This window comes from Pipistrellus hanaki, assembly GCF_964339955.1.
Source record: "Pipistrellus hanaki genome assembly, chromosome: 8".
NCBI lineage: Eukaryota > Metazoa > Chordata > Mammalia > Chiroptera > Vespertilionidae > Pipistrellus > Pipistrellus hanaki.
The window spans coordinates 36,918,923-36,940,619 of NC_140510.1; the positions used below are offsets into that span (position 1 = coordinate 36,918,923).

The 21,697-nt window shown below is 39.5% G+C and overlaps 1 protein-coding gene across 4 annotated transcripts in view; it reads right to left on the reverse strand.

Annotated features, from left to right (window-relative positions):
• Window positions 1-4,188: 4,188 nt before the first annotated feature.
• The window catches only part of ITGB6 (integrin subunit beta 6), a 122,798-nt gene continuing 105,289 nt past the window's right edge, over window positions 4,189-21,697 (reverse strand). For all 4 annotated transcript variants that reach the window (XM_084891518.1, XM_084891517.1, XM_084891519.1 and 1 more), the window contains 4 exons: window positions 21,529-21,626; window positions 16,513-16,632; window positions 11,034-11,200; window positions 4,189-5,030 (listed from right to left, as the gene is read on the reverse strand). In XM_084891518.1, the coding sequence (XP_084747644.1) occupies window positions 4,932-5,030; window positions 11,034-11,200; window positions 16,513-16,632; window positions 21,529-21,626 (484 nt within the window). In that variant the 3' untranslated portion in view covers window positions 4,189-4,931. The remainder of the gene's footprint in view (window positions 5,031-11,033; window positions 11,201-16,512; window positions 16,633-21,528; window positions 21,627-21,697) is intronic.

A 21,697-nucleotide genomic window follows, 5' to 3' on the forward strand; every position in this document is an offset into this window, starting at 1 on the left:
GGGAGAGAACAGTGGGTCAAGTTTTCTAACCTTTGATTCACATTTTAGATGTTTCCAAAGCACAGAGAAATAGCATTTCACAATCCAAAGACTGAATGTTTCACCATCCAAAGAATGAATGTCTTGGCCCTAATGGTGTGCAAAACCTACTGGTTGCAAAAGCCTCAGCCAGAATATTAGGCATCTAGTTCTAGAACATCCTAGTCCAAAGTCCAAAATCCAATATCCCAACTTCTTAAAAAAGCTACTTCTGTTTTTTGTTTTTGTTTTTGATTTTTAACTTTTTGGTTGTGTTGACTTAAGTTGCAGTATAATGAAATTTAACAGAAGGGATATTTCTATCACATTTCATTCAGTCTCTGTTTCACATTCTCTCTAAAAGGAATTCTCTCCCCCCACCCCAATTTAGATTCCCATAAGATGAGGATGCTACGAAAGTGCTATGAATCATGAACATTTAAGAAAATTTGCTCTTTTGAGCCGAAGCTGGTTTGGCTCAGTGGTAGAGCGTCGGTCTGCGGACTGAAAGGTCCCAAGTTCGATTCCGGTCAAAGGCATGTACATTGATTGTGGGCACATCCCCAGTAGGGGGTGTGCAAGAGGCAGCCGGTCCATGTTTCTCTCTCAACCACGTTTCTAGCTCTCTATCTCTCTCCCTTTTTCTCTGTAAAAAATCAATAAAATATATTTTTTAAAAATTAAAAAAAAATTTTGCTCTTTTGAGAGGTCAGTGTTCACCTGTAGTGAAAAATATTACTGGTGAGATTGCTTCTCTAGTATCGTGTCCCTTCAAGAAGTATTATAAGGATGTGTGTGGAGAGATAAATTGGAGGACTCTGGGTTGGTTTGGGAAGATTTAGGGTCTGCCATTTGGGGGTTTCATGGGAGTATTTCAGGGCACCATCGTTTCTTATGTTGAGGAATCTTAAAGGGGAATCAGGACCAAATTAAATATACCACGTAAAGTCTCAGATGAAACCTCCTGGAACTTGAACTTCTCACCTCCAATATGTTTTTATTGATTTTTAGAGAGAGGAAGGGAGAGGGATAAATAAAAACATGGATGAGAGAGAAACATCATCGATTGGCTACCTCCTGCATATCCCCTATGGGGAGATGGAGCCTGCAACCTGGCCTGTGCCTTGACCGGAATCGAACAATGATCTCTTGGTTGGTGAGTCAACACTCAACCACTGAGCAACACTGGCTGGGCCTCACTTTTATCTCGAAGCCCTCACGCTGCAAGCCCAAAAGGATGAGGACATTTGCATGAGCAGCCACACCATCTATCTCATTTTCAATAACACCCAATCATAATTGCTACCCCAAAGACTATTTCTTTTTCCTTCCCATGTTTTGCAATCTTTCCTGGCTCTCCCGAAGCCCAGATGGGTAAGCTCTTTTATTTCCCCTTTCCTAATGGACTCAGTGCCTTTCTGTTCAAGTCAGCTTACCCTGGCATTCTTCTTTTCAAATTTATGTTTTATTAGAACCCAGGTCAGCTGCCACTCTGGACTTGGGCACAGGACTTGATGTGCCCCCCCCAACCCCAGGGGAGTGAGGTGGAAGCAGAGGCTTTCCTACCAAGGGGACTGAGTGAGTCAGTGCTGGGGTGACTCCCAGCTTAGATCTGGGAGACAGGCAGGGCCAATTGGATCTGGGATGTGGATAAACTGAACCCAGTACTCTGGTAATATGCATGTACTTGTTACTATCTTCTCTTCCATTTGGGAGTATGGAAAACTCTTATTTTGCTCATTGCTTAGGTGCATAAGCCTAAGAACAGAGTCTGGCATATATTAGATTCTTAAAATTACTGAGTGAATGGCTTTATTGAGCCCCTGCTGGGTGTCAGGTATTGTCAGAGTTCCTAAAAAAGACAGGCATTGACACCATCTTACAGATGGAAAAATAAAGGAGAAAAGTGACTTTCTTCGTGTTCCTCAAAATAGGGGCAGTTTGTGGGTTTCCAGACCTCCAGCCTTAGTGTGTTTCAGCACAAAATTACCCTTGTCCAGACTTTCTCTTTCCTTTTGTAAGGAATGGGCCTTTCTAAGACATGACTTTTTCTAGGCTGACTTTTTCGTTAGTGTTTGGCCTCTCTGTTTGTTGTTGTTGTTTTTTGTTTTTCTGATTAGGAAAATGAGCATGGCGCCATGGAATCTGCCAAATGGAGGCCCAGAAAAATGGCACTACCTGACCGCATTAGTATGCTAGTGCTGCCAGGCAGAGCACCCGAGGGTGGGCGGCTCAAACCACAGAAATGCAGCTGCTCACAGTTCTGGAGGCTGGAAGTCCCAGATCAAGGCACCGGCTTCTGCGGAGGCCTCTTTCGTTGGCTTGTAGATGGCTGCCTTCCCCCGGTGCCTCTGTGAGGCCTTCCCTCTGTGCACTTCCGTGTCCTGATCTCTTTTTCTTATGAGTGTACCAATCACAACGGATCAGGGCCCAACCTGATGATCTCATTTTAACTTAATTACCTCTTCAAATACCGAACGTCCAAACGCAGTCACATTCTGAGGTACTGGGGGTTAGGACCTCAGTAGTATATGAGCTTTAGGGTGGGGACCACAATTCAACCCATAACATTAACCCTGCTTTCACAAAATAGGCGGTAATGTCCAAGCCTGTTTTAAAAGGCCTCATAATGGTAGCATTATAACCAGGCAGCAAATTACAGCCTGTTCTCTGCTGTCTCTGGCGTCCTGTGGCTGCCTCTTTCTGCTCTTCTCCTCGGCCCCAAGGCGGCCAGAGCAGGTCACACAGGGATCCAGAAATCCAAGAAGGGGGTTTTGTACCAAGAAAATAAAAGGCATTATCGACCATCTACGGCTCATTGTTTAAATTACCATGTTTATTTATGTCAACACAAAATACAATAAAACAACTTACAAAACCCATTTTATCTTCATGTAACGTAACTCTTCAGTGAACAGAAGTACTACTGTTAATGTTTTGGCCTTTTCAAGGTCCAGCCCTGGGTCAAAACAGTATTCAGACAAATAGCAAATTCTTCTCTATATATACACACAGGAGGAAAACTTATATTTTCTAAAATCCCATTCCAGTAATAATACAGAAATGTCACATGTCGAGGTGAATACTACGGTTGTGCCATCAGAACTGCAACTTCCTTGTTGCTCTAGATTTCCCCAGACCTTGGGCTTCAGTGGGGAAGTAGAGGGCACATCTGCCCTTCAGGTTTCCAAGGCGATTGCTTAGTAATTGTTTACTGTAGCTGTGTACTCCACAAGTGTGAGATTTACCTGAGTTATTAAGAAACCAGAAGTAAAAAGTCTCCAAGTAATCAGTGTGCACAGATCTACCTGTAAGACTGATGAGACTTACCACAGAGTAATCTGCTCCAATTCAGTGGGTAAGCTTGAAGCCTCCATTACAGAATGAACTCTTCACGTAGCAAAAGACTTCACATTGACATTTACTCAAAGGGACTAAACATGTCACAAAAGTACAAGACTTCACCTGTAACCCAGTAGTTGAAATGTCGTATGTTCGGTCCAGCAAATGGGAGTTGCTGCTTAACTCACAAGATCATTTCTATCATTTCAAGGAGTCAGCCTCATGCTGAGGAAAGGAGACACGGTTTGGAGCTAGAAGGTCTGGATCTTGGACCAGTTCTACTTACTCTCTGAACTCTAGTTTCCTTACGAAGATCAGAGAAGAGCGTGCTTTGTAAAGTAGTATTTACTGTAAGAAATGTTATTCTGCAGTGTCCAACTCTTTAGTCAATTTAAGGATCCCTAATCACCCCCATGTATTTTGCAAGCAAAACCTTACTTTTTAAAGTAAATATGTCATGCATATTTACCATGTGCAGCTGAAATGTCAAGTTTGGTTATGCAAGTGGGAAAAGAATATAGGTAAGGAAACCCATTATGCACAAGGGACTTTTGTACTCTCGATGTGCTTGACTTAAAACCACTTAAAATGTTGTTCCTTTTGTAATATGGGAGCTCTTGTTGAATAAACTAGCCATTTAAAGTGATTCTTTAAAAAGAAATTAAAACTTTCATATGGCAATTACAGGGGTTAGAAGACTGTGAAACTGAGCAAAATGGATTGAGAAATTAGGGAGAAGCAATAGTTTGAAGACTCAGAAGCAGGAGGGGATCTGAGTATAGAAGTTTATTTTGGGGTGAGTAACTGAAAATAATCTAAATGATAGGCTTGTTATTTCATTGTGTGTGTGTGTGTGTGTGTGTGTGTGTGTGTGTGTGTGTTTGTTTGTTTATTTTTACTGGCGACTTCCTAAAATTATAAATTACTTCTTCCTCATCTGTAAAACAAATAAAACACTCATTTGTATATCTGACTTTTAGGTTCAGACAAATTCACAGTAATTAACACTTAATTTTCATTCTTACATTTGGGATTTTCTTAGAAAATTGCATTCTTTCAGCTGAAGTAAAACCAGAATCTCTTAGACAAAAAAATAAAAAAAATAAATAAAAATTCTTCTTTAGGAAAGGCACATTTACTAAAAGTTTGGAATAAGTTGGCGAATGTGCATATGTAAGGGGAACATATGGGCCTTGTGACTTGGCTGAGACAAAGACCTCACCTCAGGTAGCTATATTCTAGATACAAATGAGATTCTAATTTCAAACATTTTTCAAATGCAGATCAGGCTCCCATGAATCATTCTGATGATTTTCTGAGACATTAATGCAACAGAGTGAGCATTCCTCAAATGATCCCCAAAGTCCCCCCTTTGCTAAGGCATTTCTCTTCTCGATTATTTTGAACCTGCCAACACAGTCTCTAATCTTCACACAGAGAAAGACTGATCTCCAAATGACCTATCATTACCTTAAACCAAGCTCATTTTGAAGCAACAAAGAAAGGAACACTAAGCAGTGCATTAACATTTCATATCAGTGAAACAGACATTTTTCGTGCGTGAAGTGGTTCTATCCGTCCGTGGAAAGGTCCACCTTCTGTTTGTCCCTGTGTTTGTAGGTCACATTTTTAAAGGTGCTGGTGGAGCCTCTGTACAGTGGATTGGTTCCCTAAAAAATAAAGAGGATGTTCAAATGAAAGTATGTACATTTTGTTATTACACTGTTTTAACATATCTAAATAATTTTATTGTACATTACCAATTGGAAAAAGAGAGTCAGTCTCAATCTTGCAAGCCATTTGAATAATTTTGATGTTATACTTTTAATACTTTAAAGTTAATACATCCTCATTTTATTTTTTAATATGCAGAACTAGCCCTATGTGTGTATTCTAAAAATCTTATCCTTTTTGGAAATGCACTACTTTATTGATTGAAAACAAGATTTTAACTGTACTGAAAACAGTGCCCAGTTCACAGTAAGCACTCGGTTGTTTATTGAATGAATAGAATGAACCAATAGATGACTCAAAGTAAAATGTAAAGTAAAAAATGAAAAAAGTGAGCATACAGAGATGATGGCACAGTAGCACACCTGCATTTAAGAAATGTGCCCAGCCAGGTGTGGCTCAGTGGGTTGAGCACCGACCCAGGAACCAGGAGGTCACTGGTTTGATTCTTGGTCAGGACACAAGCCCTGGTTGCAGGCTTGGTCCCCAGTGTGGGGTGTGCAGGAGGGAGCCAATTGGTCGTTCTCTGTCATCACTGAATTTTCTATCTCTCTCTCCCTCTCCCTTCCTCTCTGAAATCAATAAAAATATATTTAAAATAAAAAAAGAAGAAGAAATGTGTTTCTGAATAGGTTGGTGTGGCTCAATGGTTGAGTATCAACCCATGAACCAGGAGGTCAAGGTTTGATTCCTAGTCAGGTCATATGCCCTGGTTGTGGGCTTGATTCCCGGTGTGGGGCATGCAGGAGGCAGCCAATCAATTATTCTCTGTCATCATTCATGTTTCTATCTCTCTCTCCCTCCCTCTTCCTTCCTCTCTGAAATAAATAAAAATAGATATATTAAAAAAAAAAAAAGGAAATGTGTTTCTGGTGAGAGGCATTAAACAAAGGCACAAATAATTTGCTAAAATGAGGTTAAATTTCAGAAAGAGAAGCAGCTAGCTGCTTGGGAGAAGCAGGGGAAGATTCCAAGGACAGTGTCTGCTGCTCTGGATGGAGAAAGAACCAGGTGGCTTTTGTTTGAATCAGGGTCACAAGTCGGGTGTTTGCGACACTGCACTTGTGAAGGAGTACAGGTCCCAAGGCAGGTTGGGCAAGATGCGTATGCCCTTGGGGCAGTGAGAGGGGGGCACTGATGCCTGGGTCACTCAGCTGTGCTGTTTGGGTGTCGGTATGTGTCCAGGGGCTGTCACCAGGACCAGAAGGACCAAGGCTCTCTAGGTGTTTAAAGAAATGCCAAGCTTGTTCCTTCTATTTCTCTCCTTTGGTCTAACCGCTCCTGGCAGGCACAAGATGTCTGGGTAAGTCAGTCTCTTTTCTCCTTCATTCCAAGACTGACCACAGAAGCTCAGGTGTCAGGCAGCCTGGGTTCAAATCCAGCAGCACTGTGTGACTTTCCTTAAGCAACTCCAAGCCTTGGTGTCCTTATCTATGAGAGAGATTGCCAAAATGCCTCCCTTATCTGCGAGGTACTATACTTTAGCATAGTGCCTGGCTCACAGTTCCCAGTAAATGCTGCCTCTTCTTATTTGCTCTAACTTAGAGCTCTTCTTTCTATTTGGAAATTGCTTTCCTTTTTTGTCCTGGAGAGTGTAATAAAGATGTTTCCCCCCAGGGTTTTGGTACTCTTAACATTCCCAAGCCTATTTCTCAGTGTACATGGAGTCCACATATCATCTCAGCGCCTCCAAATTGCTAAATCTTATACGTTGGTCTCCTTATTTCATGAACTGTAGAAATGGTAGCAATTTCTAGGCATAGATCTGAAAAAAACATGATTACATTGGCTTTCTAAGTACACTTCTCTCAGCTCTTAGAACGCCTCAATAAAATGAAAAATGCTCCCTGGTCTCTCCCACCTGTTGCCCTTGGATTCACCACAGTGTCTTCATTTTGAGGAGGAATAACACTTGCACCTGTTTCTCTGTTGCCCAGAGCCAGTGGACTGAGCCAAGACTGAGGAACATGTCACCTGTTCTCAGGCCTTTGGAGTGAGATGCTAGCTCAGTCATGAGGGCAGACAGAAAAGAGGCTCGTTGGTGGTGGATGATGAGTGAAGGCTAAGTCAGCATATTGTCTCTGCTCCTGCGGTCAGCCTGGATAAATCTGAGGGCCCTCCAGTTCTTACTTCATTCCGCTTCCATAAGAACTTGAAATTTGGAGGGTGATGAGCATACTAATGTGTTCTTAGATGCAGGTAGAGTATTATTTGCAAACAAAAACATGGGATTCTATTAAGTTTAAGAAACTATATGCTATTCAGTTTATGTTGGTTACAGAATAATAAGAAATGAATTGAAGAGGAAAGAGAGAAAAAATAAGAAGGGCAGGGTGAGGATAATGGCCTGAAGGAAGAGGGTGGCTTAGGGAGGAGGCAAGGTACTCTGAAATTCAGAGTAAATGACTGTGAGCAGGGACAGCTTGGATCAGTGAAGGGCAAGGAACTCTCTCAGGGACCCCCTCCCATATCATGTCAGACAAATTGAAATTCACCCCATCTCACTCTAAATGTCACTTATATGCACTGAAAGGAGATGATGAGTTGCGATTGACTGATTGATTACACAATGTTATTTTGTAGACACTTAGTTGAATGTGTAATTTTGATTGTGTGGTTTCCATTCTATATTTTTAAAGCAATTTCATTTATTCAGGCCTACAATATTTTGGAAGTCTCTTGCAAAGCTAGTTGTAGGGCCTGGGCATGCTAATAGGTGATGGTGGATAAAGCAGACCCCACTGTAGTAGGAGGGTAAGGTGGAAGTTTAAAAGAGAGAGCAAGTGTATATTGGGGAGGGGAGAGTGTTTCCTGCTCTTAACTGATGCTCACAGCTCAGCAGAATGAGCTCAACCTGGGTTTCGTTGACAGCAGGAAGTGTGACAATGTCTGACCTTGCCTCTTCTAGTGCCACGCAGGTGGCAACTTCCCACAAAAGATTTTCAGTGGAGACACAGGCTTGTGTCTGGTTCCATTTCAGGTGAGTCTGCACTCCTTCCCTGACAAGGTGTGTTTCCTCCAACCATGTGGGGTGACTAGGCTAATCCCCCCAGGCATCTGGGAGTACTAGTTTAGGCTGTGGATTCTGCAAATGTAATGGCACATTTTTAGAGCTTGGAAAAGTGGTAATAAGAAAGCTCTCTGTCATGACCCACAGCTTTCTTAATGATTGCCTAACTGCCAAACACAGACCTGATTTGTTTAGTACAGTACAAAATCAATCCATGACTGCTAGAAATGTCAGACTGAACATTCTTTGCCGCTAATTAACGACTTGTCATCCTAGGGGGAAAAAATGTTTAATCAAAGATGAATTAAAATATCTCCCCTTTCTGTTTTCATAAAGAACGTGGATGTGGGTGTTATTTTTAAAAGTAGTAAAAGGTAGCCTTTCTTTATGGCTAGGATGACATGTTCCAGAAAGCAAGAATGAAACTCGTTTTCATCCTCAGCTCTGTCACCTTTGGAGTCAGGAGATGCAACTATCTCTGTAGTATGTGGAGGTCCCCTGGGCTTTGAAGACCAGTGAAATTCAATTCTTCAAGAAGAAATATATTTTTAATAAAAACAGAATAAAATTGAAGATCACAAAATGGATGCATTGAGCAACATTTTTTCCCAATATTAGTGAAATTTGGGTTGAATAACTGGAGTTAAACCTCTTTTGCATCCAAGTGAATAATTATTATCCAGTCATTATCTAGTCAAGAACATCAAACATTAGTTATTCAAAGAAACTCAGTTTGACAAGGGAATAACATTTTTCATTCATGCTTTAATCTGTATAATGCATATTTTTTGTTCCATATTAGATGTAGAAATTGCAAAATTTTAGCATTTGAATTTCAGTCATGTTCTACATCCTAAGAGAAAACAATTCATGTTTTGGGGAAATTAACTATTAATTAAAATGTTATTTTAAAGATATTAATCACTTGTCAGTAATCATGCTTTTGTATGAGAACATTAAAATGTGCTGCTTGGTAGATAGACATCACATAATTGCCCAAGTGCTTATTTGTGGAACACCTGCTTTTTATTTCCCAGAGTGTCAAGGCTGTGCTTGGAAGAAGAGGCTGCAGTTGGGATCAACACTTGGAGAAATCTCTTAACCACTCAGAATCTCAGTTTCTGTACATTTAAATTGGGAATATGAAGATGATTGCATGGCACTGGTGGTTATTCAACTAACTGCTGCTGTTGGATTGTTGTTGTTTTTTATGCCAACTTAATGACATTCTTTTGCCTAGTTGCCCTTCTAACTAACCATTGCCAGGCATTTGCTTGATAGTTTGTAGGAGTTAAAGACAGCGATGGCCAGGGTATCCGGTTATGTTACTGTCCCAACACTGTGGCCTCAAGTTCTAAGTCACCAAACTAACCTGTAGGTTACATTTGACTTCGTTATGGATGGGTAGACTATATACTCAATGCAAAAACCACAATTTACTTTCCTAAAGGTTTTTTTTTAATTATGAAAAAATCCTACATATACAAAAGAAGATAAAAGCTGTCTAATGAACCTCTGTAGACCTATTGCCCAGCTTCAACAATTATCAAGATTTTGCCACACTTACTTCAACTATCACTCACTCTTATCTCTCTCTCTTTTGGCTGAATGATTTTAGGACAAACCAGGCTTCATTTTCGTTCACCCCAAAATCTGGATTATTATTATTTTTTTTAGCGAAGTCATCATGCCATTATCAAACCTAATTAAATTAATCACAATATGTTGCTATCATTTTAATACCAGTCTACCTTTTTCCATTTGTAAAAAAAAAAAAAAAAAAAAAAAAAGTATTTCTTCGGACTATTCAAATCAGAATCAAAATAAGATCCATACATTTCATTTGGTTGTTATGTATGAAGGCATTTTTAATGGGAAGATCAAGTATATAAAATGTTCTATGGTCCTTTGTCCTTCACCATATAATATGATTATTTAAAAATAACTACATAACATATAAACATCCCTTATCAAGATAAATTTATCTGAAACAGAAGATTCCATTTGCTCTAGGAATTGAAGATACTACTAAAAACTTAGAGAAAAAAGTGTTTGTAACAGCAATTTATCTGGGCAGATGAGCCCTCAGGAGCATTGTGCTGGCTTGTGTTTTCTCCTGTGATATTACTGTTTTTAGAATCAGCAATGTAAGATAATTGCTATTAGATAGCTGGATGCACCATTAGGGATAGAGAGATGAAATTAAAACCATGAAATTGTTTCTATGGGCCTCTAGAAATGTAACTATCTCTCCTGTGGAAAAGAAACACACAAAATTGGAGTCCTGGTTTGCGTTTGCTCTCTGTAAAGAGGAGACACATAAATTATATCTATTGAGTATGTATATTTAAAGGTTGATACTTTTGGGATTTTTTTTTTCAGGTAGCTGTTTGAAATGTATGGTATTCAGAAAAACTGGATGGTATTTAAAAACTCTTCTCAACTTTTCTTCGTGACCTATTTTGAGTAATGTGTATTTCCATGGTAATGGGCATGAACTGTCTAGTACTCATGAATCTTATTCCATTAATAAAACATAAATGTTTGTGGAAGTGTGTGCCCACAGCACCTATGTTTTATCAAATGGGGCCTGATGGATCTTCCTGGTGGTGAGAAATAAAATATATGCCCTTGGTGTCCTAAAGTAGCTACTAATAAATAAGGAGACTCCAGAGTGGGGAAATCCCCCACTGTTCCGAGAGACAAATGCATGAGATGAGGATGAGTAACGCCTGGGACTCAATTAGTGGACAGAGGTTCCTTTGTCTCCAAGGCAGAACAGAAGTCAAAGGTGTTGAGGACATGGTGAGAGGAGCAAAGAAAGAACATGACGTGCTAACTTTGTTTTAGAGCAGAAGAGAGCTGACTTCCCGTTTCTCCTACGAGACACTTTCTCCCTTAGACAAGGAGTAGCTCCTACATGTTTACATACCGTTTGCCACTTAGCCTTTGACCTTTCTGCTTCAAATTTGGCAACCTCTTTGCGATCATGAAATGACACAAGCAGCTTCCAAATGCACAGTAAGACAACCCCAATGAGAAGAATAGCCAGTGAAACCCCCAACATGATCATGGGAATGTTTGGTGGTTTTGGACAGTCTGTGGGAACAAAGAAAATTATATTAAGAAGATGGTACAATTAACATTTTAATAAACATTTGTTAAGTTTTCCAACCATGTTTTTTTCTAGTAGAGAGGAAAATAGTATCACCATTTGTTTTGCTGAAAAAAAATATTTTTAAATGAGTTACTTGTCGAAGGATAGCCCTGTTCCTTCAAAGTATATAGAACAGAACATAAAAGTAGCAGTTTGGCTATTCAAAGCAAATGGATAGACACTGGAAAGGCTGACTCAGAGTTAGAATCCGAAAGAGTGAAAATTAATGCACATGGAATATTTAAAGGAGCATAAATAAGATACAGTTTAATCATTAAACATAGTCTCTTCTGGGTATATGATAAAGTAGAAATAGATGAGTGTGTGTGTGTGTGTGTGTGTGTGTGTGTGTGTGTGTGCACATACACATAATTACTTTTATTTATTTTTTGAAACTAAGAGATTATTTTCAAAATTATATGAAACCTGCCCCCTGAAAAGTTTCCTACCTATTGCTCCTGATTTCTTTTCTTTTCTTTTAAAAAAATATTTTTATTGATTTATTTTACAGAGGGAAGGGAAAGAGATAGAGAGTTAGAAACATCAATGAGAGAGAAATGTCAACCAGCTGCCTCTTGCACACCCCCTACTGGGGATGTGCCCACAACCAAGGTACATGCCCTTGACTGGAATTGAACCTGGGACCTTTCAGTCTGCAGGCCAACTATCCACTGAGCCAAACCAGTAAGGGCCTGCTGCTGATTTCTAATTTATAAAAAGTTCAATAGACAGAAGAGAATCACAGCTTTCAGTTTTATTTTAACTCTAATGCCTGATGTCCTGAAAAGTTCTTGGGACTGGGGTCAGGAGAAGTGGGTTCAATTCCTATCTGAATTGAAATACAGGAACCATCTAAACCCATCAAGTCCTTTGATCTCTCTGAGCCCCAGAACCCTCACCTGTAAAACAAAGGTGTGGGACTTTACTGTTCCCTTCCTTCCCTGAAATAGGTTAAGCCCAGGAGCTCATTCTGATTAAACCCACAGCTTCCTAGACCTCTCCCCAGAGATTCTCATTTAGTCGGTCTCAGATGCAGCCAAATATTTTTTTATTACTAAAAGTACTCCAAATGATTGTTATCTTCAGGGAAGTTTGGAAAATTAGATGTTTTGCATAGTCCTTTTAACTTGAACATTCTATGAAATGTTATTTTGACTATTGATGATAGTAATGTAATTTTGCAATTATACCGTACCTTCCCTCATTGACGCAGAACGACTAATAATTCTTGCAATATGCCTGGGAGATGACACAGTTTTAATGAAACAGTATAAGTAAGCTCTCCCCTTGCTTTCATGGGAAAAAAATATCCCATATAAAAATTATCGTTAAATATCCGCCTCCCTCTGCAAGAAGTGAGGCAAATTCATGGCATCTGAGGAGGAAATGAATCATGCTTAGTTTATTTGAACTCTTAGTGCTTTTCAATATTTAATAAGGAGAGCTATACACCCAGATTACTCATGCTACTTTCAAGGTAAGAATTTATAGCTGGTCTGAATTTGAGCGGGACTAATGACCCCCTGACAGTGTGATGCCTGGCCTCACACATCTTTGTTCTTTGGCCAAAAAACCGTGTGAGGAGATTATGCAGAAATAAGTAAAGGAGCTAATGAAATGGCAAGTAAAGTGTGAGGATCTAAAGACTGTTTCTATAATAGCAAATGAACCAAGGCTGCTTCTAACAGGTTAGAAATACTCCTGCAAAGAAAGCAGCAGGTACCTAACAATGAGAATATATATTGGCTACATCTTTGACTACAGAATGTTTGGGGCAGGGCATAGCATATTCTTGCTTAAAGCAAGATGAACCTTACTAAGACCCTGCAGCCAGAAGGTGAGTTAGGAGGGCTCGCCACTAGGGAATATAAAAGAGGAGGAATTAGCATGACCTTGCAGAGATGATTATTTTAAGAATTTAGAATCATTGGGAATTATTCATTTCTCAAGACAAGATCTTGGCCCAAGAACCAAAGCAAGTATTACACAATAGAAAACCCAGGTCAGTACGGCACCTAATTCTAAGGACCTGAGTTTCTAATGCTGCCAGTCTGGTAGAGGTCAACCACATACGGCTACTGAACACTACAGAAGTGACTTTCCAAATTAGGTTGTGTGACTAATTTCAAAGACTTAAAAGAAAAAAAAATGTAAACAATTTCTAGTTTTTATATTGATTACACATCGAAATGACAATATTTTGGATATAGTGGATTAAATAAAACATTAAAGTTCATTTAAACCTTTTTTACTTTTTAATATGGTTACTAGGAAATTTAAAATTATATATGTAGTTTGCATTAACATTTATATTGGACAGTGCTGATTTAACATATTTTGGGGATTCAAATATTTATTATGTTCAGACAGCCAGTGGGAGGCAGTATAGCACAATAGTTAAGAACATGGACTTCCAGATCCAGGACCAGCGCTGGTACATAATTGCTGCAAAATTTAAATTCTATATGCCTCAATTTCATTACTTATAAAAATGGAAATAATAACAATACCTGATTTATATGGCTGTTGGGGGTATTAACTGAATTAATACATGTAAAGCATCTAGAATAATACCTGGCATATGGTACTAGTAAGGGCTCAGTGCCGAGAGTTGCTATTATTACTACAACAAATTCACTCTTCCTCCTTTTTTATCCTCAAGACCACGAGGGCCTGGAACCTCCCAGTTGGAAGCCACTTCCACATCCCTGCCAGGAAGACTCCCCAACGATCATTCTTGCCCGGCCCCTCATGAATGTGGCTCTTATTCTTGAAAGTTTTTCCAGATGTAAGAAAAAAAAAATGAGCGAAGCTCTCCCTACATCCACACCCCCCTGATGATGACCCTTCACTTGGTTTCTTTTTCAATTTGTTTGGAATTCTTAAGCTCATTCTCCTCTTTTCCTATTTGCCTCTTTTCTATCCAGACCTCCCACTAGCTGTCCGAAGTGTCTTTGGTCTTAAAGGGAGAGGGAACTACGGACTCATGGGGATGGCTCTGCCCTCAGGACCCTGAGATATCTGGCCTATCTAGCTAGAAGGCCAACACTTGCCAGGAAGGCAGCCTTCCTGGAGCTGTCAGGTGACTAATGACTACAAAAGCACGGGGGAAGAAAAAACTGTAAAGGCTCAGGGCACCTGAGTGCTCTTGGAAAGATGGCCTGTTGATGTGCCACTCAGATTGTGTGGGACAATAAAAGAAAAAACACCAACAGTTCAGTAACAAGGAGGCATTTATCAGCTAAAGGGATGTTTCGTGCACACACAGACACACACACACACACACACACACAAATAAATAAAAATAAATAAAAATTAAACCAACTATATACAAAAGCCCCTGAATTAAAAACAGACCCTATACTGGAAGTTTGTTTTTGTTGCTTGGAACTCATTTTCCCAATGGAAATAATATTATAAAAAATGATTTTGATTTAAGAAAAACACGCGAAAGCCACTGCCACAGTCACAAATTGTGGGTCTAGTTGAAGAATTTGACTTTATAAAACAGACAGTGACAAAATTACAGTAAAATAATCCTTCCTTATACAATAGAATTCACCTTAACTTTCTTTAACTAATGGCCTATAATGCATTTTACATACCGTATTCATTTTAAAGAAGTCTATTTACATGAGATTCTCAAGAACATGTCTCCAATTGTACTCTGCCCACTTGAGCTCCAAGGTCATGGTCACAAAAATAGCCTTGCATCTTGCCTCTCCCTTAGTCCTGCAATGTGATATTTTTCTAATCATATTCTCTTGCTTGGTTTCAATGTTTTAAACTTATTCTTTGGTTACCTTGGTATTGCTTTGGTTTTCACACTTTGAAGTGATGGCAGTTTGATACTCTTGGTTTCAAATTTAGGACTTAATATTTTGTCAGCACCATGATGAGCAAGCACAAACAACAAAACACATGTGCCTTCTAGCCTGCCTTCACTGCTGTTGTCTGGGGCAGAACTCAGGCTCCAGGCTTTATGGGGGAGGAGGAAGTTGCTGACAAGTGCTGGGAAGGTCTGATTTAGTGCAGCTATCATTTCTGCTGGAAAGGTTTAGGGACACATTATATATATATATATATATATATATATATATATATATATATATATATATATATATATATATAATGTATATATATAGTGTATATATACACACGCACAAATATATATATGGCTTTCAGAGATGGAGGGAGAGGGAGAGAGAAATAGAAACATTAGTGATGAGAGAGAATCATTGATCAGCTCCCTCCAGCATGCCCCACACCGGGGATGGAGCCTGAAATCCAGGCATGTGCCCTGATTGAGAATCAAACTGTGACCTTGTGGTTCATAGGCCGAAATAACCACTGAACCACGCCGGCCAGGCGAGGGGCACATTCTTAACTGAGGACTGAAAAGATGGGCACCTGTGAGTGTCCAAGAATGTGGCCAAGGCTGTAAGGCAGAGTCGCTCAGAGGAGGTCCTGAAACCGTCTGTGTCAGAGCTGCCTGGGCCACACTCAGGTGCGTCTGATGCTCCCTGAAGTTTAACAACTTCTCAACAAAAGTGCCTTCCTCTCCCACTGTTCTCTCTTCTCTATATCAACTTCTAATATAAACTTCCGTCTCCTCTTCACTGAAGATGTGATTTTTATCTGAGGGCTTCCTGAGTCCCCAGGCGGCTCCAGAAGCTGGTGTGGAAGCAAAGCCACAGAAGCAACGGACTCAGAACACTTCCTCACTTCCCGCTTTGTGTCTTTTTGATTCGGAGTTATCATCTAATGACCCATGGCTCTAGGTTATGAATTGGTACATGTTTTATATGCATCATTCCATTTAATCCCTGAGTAATTCCTTAAAAGAAAGTATTATTTTTCCTATTTTACAGATGGGGAAATAGAGGCAAGTATCTTCCAAAGTGTGAAGCAGCTAGTAAGTGGCGGAGCAGGATTTGAACCAAGGTTCACCTGATTCAAAACTCAGTCTCATAGGCTGTTATGCTTTTTCCCGTTAGTCTTTCCTAAAAGTACGCTTCCTGCATTCAGCCTTTCTGGGAGAGGATGATTGGTGCAAATACACTCATCTTGTCATCTAGTCTTATTAAGAGATATTGGAAGCTATCAAACCTTCCAGTCATTGGGAAAATAGAGGCATATCATCAAAAATTTGGAAATGTCTTTCCTGGCAAGCTACCCAAAGTGTCTTTCTGGTTGTTTTTACCTCTCCCATGTAGTATCGCTTACCATTGACAATGAAAGGCATGCCACTCACCTTTCTCGTTGATGCTGTGAATGATGGTTTTCCCTTCGCTGTCTGTAGTTATTAGGAATGTAATAAGACATTCATTTTCTCCTTGTAGAGAACAGGAAACAGAACTATCCTTTGAGTAATCTGCAGATAAAGGAATCATTCATTAGGTAAATTGCTTTCCAAAAGAGATTATTTTGAAAGCAAAGTAATATTGAGTTTTAATATGCAAATGGGAAATTTTAACATTGCAGGATAGGAATAGAAAGGATATAAGATGTTTCCCACTGACTGAGGTTTTAGTTTTTACTCACGTTCCAGAAGGACAGTTCCAGGTGTGGTCACTCAGGACTGACCATCAAGTACACCTATCAAACTTATGGGGGCAGGATTTCAATAGAGTAAAAGGACTTCAAGGCAGGTAGGCCTGGCTGTCTTGGGTGGGAATAGAATGGCCCTGATTATGGTAATGAGGGGCTATATGTTCTTCTTGGCTGCAAGCATCTGGGAGGAAGCCTAGATTTCACTTCAGAAAGAGACTACACAGTCCAAACTGATACTGATACTTCTAAGGGGTTAGGGGAAGAGCTTTCCCACAATGCCCTAGTCAAGATTGCTGGCCATGCCGTGTCCCAACAATAAATACATATTAATATCAGGAAACAGAGATTGAAATGTTATGTAGCTCAGGGACCAGCAAGATAAAGGTAAAGCTCAGATAAAAAAGAACCCAGGATAACAGTTTGATTGACCCTTCAGCATAGCCCTTTCCTTAATTAAAAAAAAAAACAAAATCAAATTTCCTTAAATCTTTTCCAAATAGAAATTATTTTCTTGCTGAGCTTATTCAAGAAGCAGAAAATGAATGTCATATCAGAAATTGAAAATACAGTAAAACGGTCAATCTGAGATGTTAATACTACTTATCAGAGATTCTAGTGGCCTACATCTATGCCAAAATTATGTAGCATTTTCCCAATTAAAAAACAACTCGTTTCAAGTTCTCCTGTCTTACAAGTTGGAGACTTTTTAATGTTATAGTTACAAACACTTTTATGGAAACCTGTAAATAGAATGATTGTTTGTTATAACCTAAAATTTTAAGACAAATCCAGGTTTAGTGTTCTAAGACTTAGTGCACATATGTCAAACACAAGGCCCACGGGCCAAATCCAGCCCGCCAGGCCTTGCAATGTGGCCCGCACCGCGCTGTCATCACTGCACTCCGCTGTCAGTTTATGAAATTGTCAGTTTATGACTGTTCAGGAAACCATTCGGCCCGCGATTTAGGCTGGATTTTAGATTTTGGCCCCTTCTCTGATTGAGTTCGACACCCCTAACTTAGTGGGTCAGAATATTAAAATGGCACTGTCCCAGATAATTTTGGACATACTCTTGCTAGACTTATAACCTTTCTCAGTGCTTAAATATAAAAAGGGTTTTAATGAAACAGAATCCATATGTGTTGCTCTGACTCTAACTAAGAGAACTTAATAGGATTTTTGTTGTTGCTATTGTTCAGCATTGCCATACTCATAGAAAGGCACAAATATAGAAGCTATTTTGCATTCAATCTTTAAGATAAAAATCTCACGTTAGGGTCTGTGAGAGGTATGCCTATATTATCTATGAAAACAGGAACTAGTAAAACTTTTAGTAATATTACTAAGATTTCAGATAATAGGTTTATGTGTTTTTGAATCCATTAGAAGCATCTATGCACACAGGAATATTAAAAAATCTAATTACAAATCATTCTCATGTAATCATTCCTAAATGTTTATGATTATCTAAATCACATGGGAATTCTGGAAAAATGGATTTCAGAGGCCTGTCCCTGGGCATTCTGATTTGGGAGGTCATGGGTATACACAGGCGTTTGTATCTGAGTGAGCTGTTTAATAGTATTTTTAATAAGGTGATTCTAATTAAGAGATTTGGGAACCTCCTGGCAACACTTGGTTAATGAAATTCGTGTTATTTCATATGTTTGATACCAACAAAACTGCCTATATATAATTCATACTTCGGTTATTTCTAGATGGCCTTCCACACACATCCTTCTGCCACACCACTCGGTGAACTAGGATTCATCCAGCCTTGGGGAGTATGCCATTTCCTGTCACACTGTTTTCCTCCTTCCCTCCCTCTCTCCGCCACCACAGCGCACACCCACTCTGTTCCTCTCGAGCTTACTCAATGGAACATTTTATTCTCAGGTAGAAAATATGTGGATAGCTTATAATACTCCTTTCAGTAATATTAATCCTGCTTTTTTATTTTCTTTTAAATAGCCATGTTGAAGCACAGGGAGGCTTAATTTACTTGGCCAGGATTATTTAAGTTTTAATGGAACTGCTAATATGACCTTTGAGTCATGACTCCCTTCTTGCTTTAATTACTTCACCACTCCTTTTCATGACGGTTATGACTTTAGACTTGGCCCGCTTCACAGTGTTTGGGTATTAAAATGGCATTATTGAATGTGCAATGTAAGGGTCCAGCTTGCGCTGGAGATTTGCATAATTAGCTGCTAAGGTTTTCTTTTGTTGCTCATAAGAAATGGACCTTTCTTTCCCCCCTGCACCTTTATGAGTGTCAGCAGTGCTGTGCTAGAATAATACAAGGAAAATAAGATCTCAGGCAGTCCATGAAATCATACTTAGAAAAGAAAGAAATGTGAGACTGGGGTGAGGAGGCTGGGGTCTAGGGAGGTCTAGGAAAAATGTGGAAAGCATAAACTGCCGGCACCACTGAATCAAGATAACTGTGTTTAAGACCTCTGCTCCGGGGCCAAGTCAGTAGTTCTCAGAGAAAACAGTTTCCCGAGCAGGAAAAAAGGCTTCTGTGGTCGGTAAGTGTGACACTTAGAATACAGTGTATTTAAGTACAGCAACCTTTCTTTGCCTCTCCTGAAAATTTGTAACATACATTTAACATCATGTGCATAGGAACTCTCAAGGGTTCTTTAAGGAAGAAAAAGGTGTAGCTTCCCATTTCCAAAATTCATATGACCACATTTGGAATTAGTGTCCCGTGGAACATGGTTTGAGCAACAAAGCTCCCGAGTACATGAATGTTGGGGTAAATGAACAATGTCACTTTCTGCAAAATGGATCGAGTAAAATTAACTGCATGTCCTTGGCAATGCTCACACAAATCACCATAGCACAGGTGGGGAACAATTTATTTGGATTATAAAGTTATACTTAGGTTACCCTTCATGTCCTAGTTGGGGAAGGAAGGGCTGATAAAGACCCCGTGGAAGGACAAATATGTTTTGATAATTTCAAGGTGATATGATCAATAATATAACTGGGTGGGTAACTTGAAATACGACTTATAACAGGCTCATTAGAAAAATTACTTTTGAATTCACTAACAAATACATATTTTTCTTAAATTCATTGAGATTAGTGCTTTTAAATGGTATTAAAATGCAATTATTGTTTTTAATTTCTGAGTTGGAAATAGTTGCATTCCCTTCTTTTGAAGATAATGTAGACAAGTACACAAAAAATAATAATGCAAATATTTTAAATGCCACTTGAGATTTAGTCTTCCTCTCAAATCTAAGCACTTAGGATAATGGACTTAGAAAACCTTGTATTTAAATATGGTAACTCCCCTGTTCACGATTTCCATGTTTTCCAAAGTTCACTCTCCTTTTTCCCTCAGCACATTAGATTTCTCCGGCAGCTACTGAACAGGGTTCTAGCCATTTGCAGGGCATTTTCTGCAATTTTTAGTCATTTCCTGGAAATATCTGGTAAATATCCCAGATGGTTGGTGTGAAATGAAGCCAGAAGGATATGCTGAGATTTGTACTAGTTACTAATCTGGGCAGGCCACAAATGCCACTCTCCTCAGTGCTCTCACGGCATCTTACCTCCGGTATCAGTGTAAGGAATACACCATTTTGTCCAATTTATGGCTGTTTGGCATATATATCTTTTCTTATTTACCAGAAAAAAAAAACCTCAGACGAGGGGTTTTATGAGCACCAATCAGGCCGCTCTATCTAGGGTTATTCAATGGTGCACAGCCAGAGATCTCAAGTTTGAAACAATGTAGGTAATTAAAAAAAATAAAAAAAAGTAAATGCCATTAACTTATTCCTCCTTGGAAATGGATTGATTTTGGTATTCTGATTCCATCTATTCAAGTGTGTCATGAATTATTGTCTTGATTACACCGCTTCGCCTGAGATACATCCTGGTGGCATCTGTACAGCGTGCAGAGCAGCCGTTCTAGCTGAGCAGCATGACAACGCAGTGTGTGTGGTGGGGAAAACACCAATCCCCCCAGATTGTCCCTTTGAGAGGCGTCAGTCATCTTCTTTGTGTTAATGTCCACAAATTATTCTCCCAGCTAAAATACAACCCATTTGAATATTTGAGATGCCAATTTGCCATGAGGAAAATATATAATTGTAAGTAATTACGTCTAAAAATGACAGGTGAAAACAAGAACAGGGCTTGCTAAGCAGTTAAAGGTAACAGGCCCTTCTCATATTTTGAGAATTGAGGATGCTCATGCAGAGCCCATGTTTGGAAAGTTGGGAGTAAAAACATACTGAGGGGAGAGGAAGAAAACCGGTCCACTAACCAGAAACTGCCCTGGGCCTGAGGGCTCTATCAGGAGGTCCATAGTTTACCTTGCTCTGTCCTATTTTGAAATACAGCAATTGGACAATAGGGAGCAATTTCAGGCTTGGGGTTAACATTTAGGTATTGCTTCAATTTTCTTCCTTCTCATTCAAACAATTTAGCATTCTGGAATTCTCTGCAGTTGTATCTGTTAAGGAGAGGTGAACCTACCCACAGAGCTGACGTCAAATAGAATAGCCATGACTTTAATGTCTTGTATCCCCAACCACTAGGTGTTTAGCCTTATGGAATACATTTCCCCTTAATAGCTAATATGAGGCAATGAATGTCCTGGTACAAATGAAGTCCAGCTATTGGAAAGCCCGCCAGAGAGACGGTGCCCCTCAAGAACTAAGCAAAGAAAAGGAAAGCAATTTAAGACAAACAGAACCTTCTTCTTCATTGATGGTCACACCAGCTAGTTTGCATTTGTCAACACATTCTTCTCGGGCCTGGTCATCTGCAGACAGGTGGCATTCAATGCAGCTCCTGGGAACATTAGTCAACAGTTTATCAGTTCATGTTGGCAGCTGGGAGAGTGCTTACTGCTGTTACTGTGG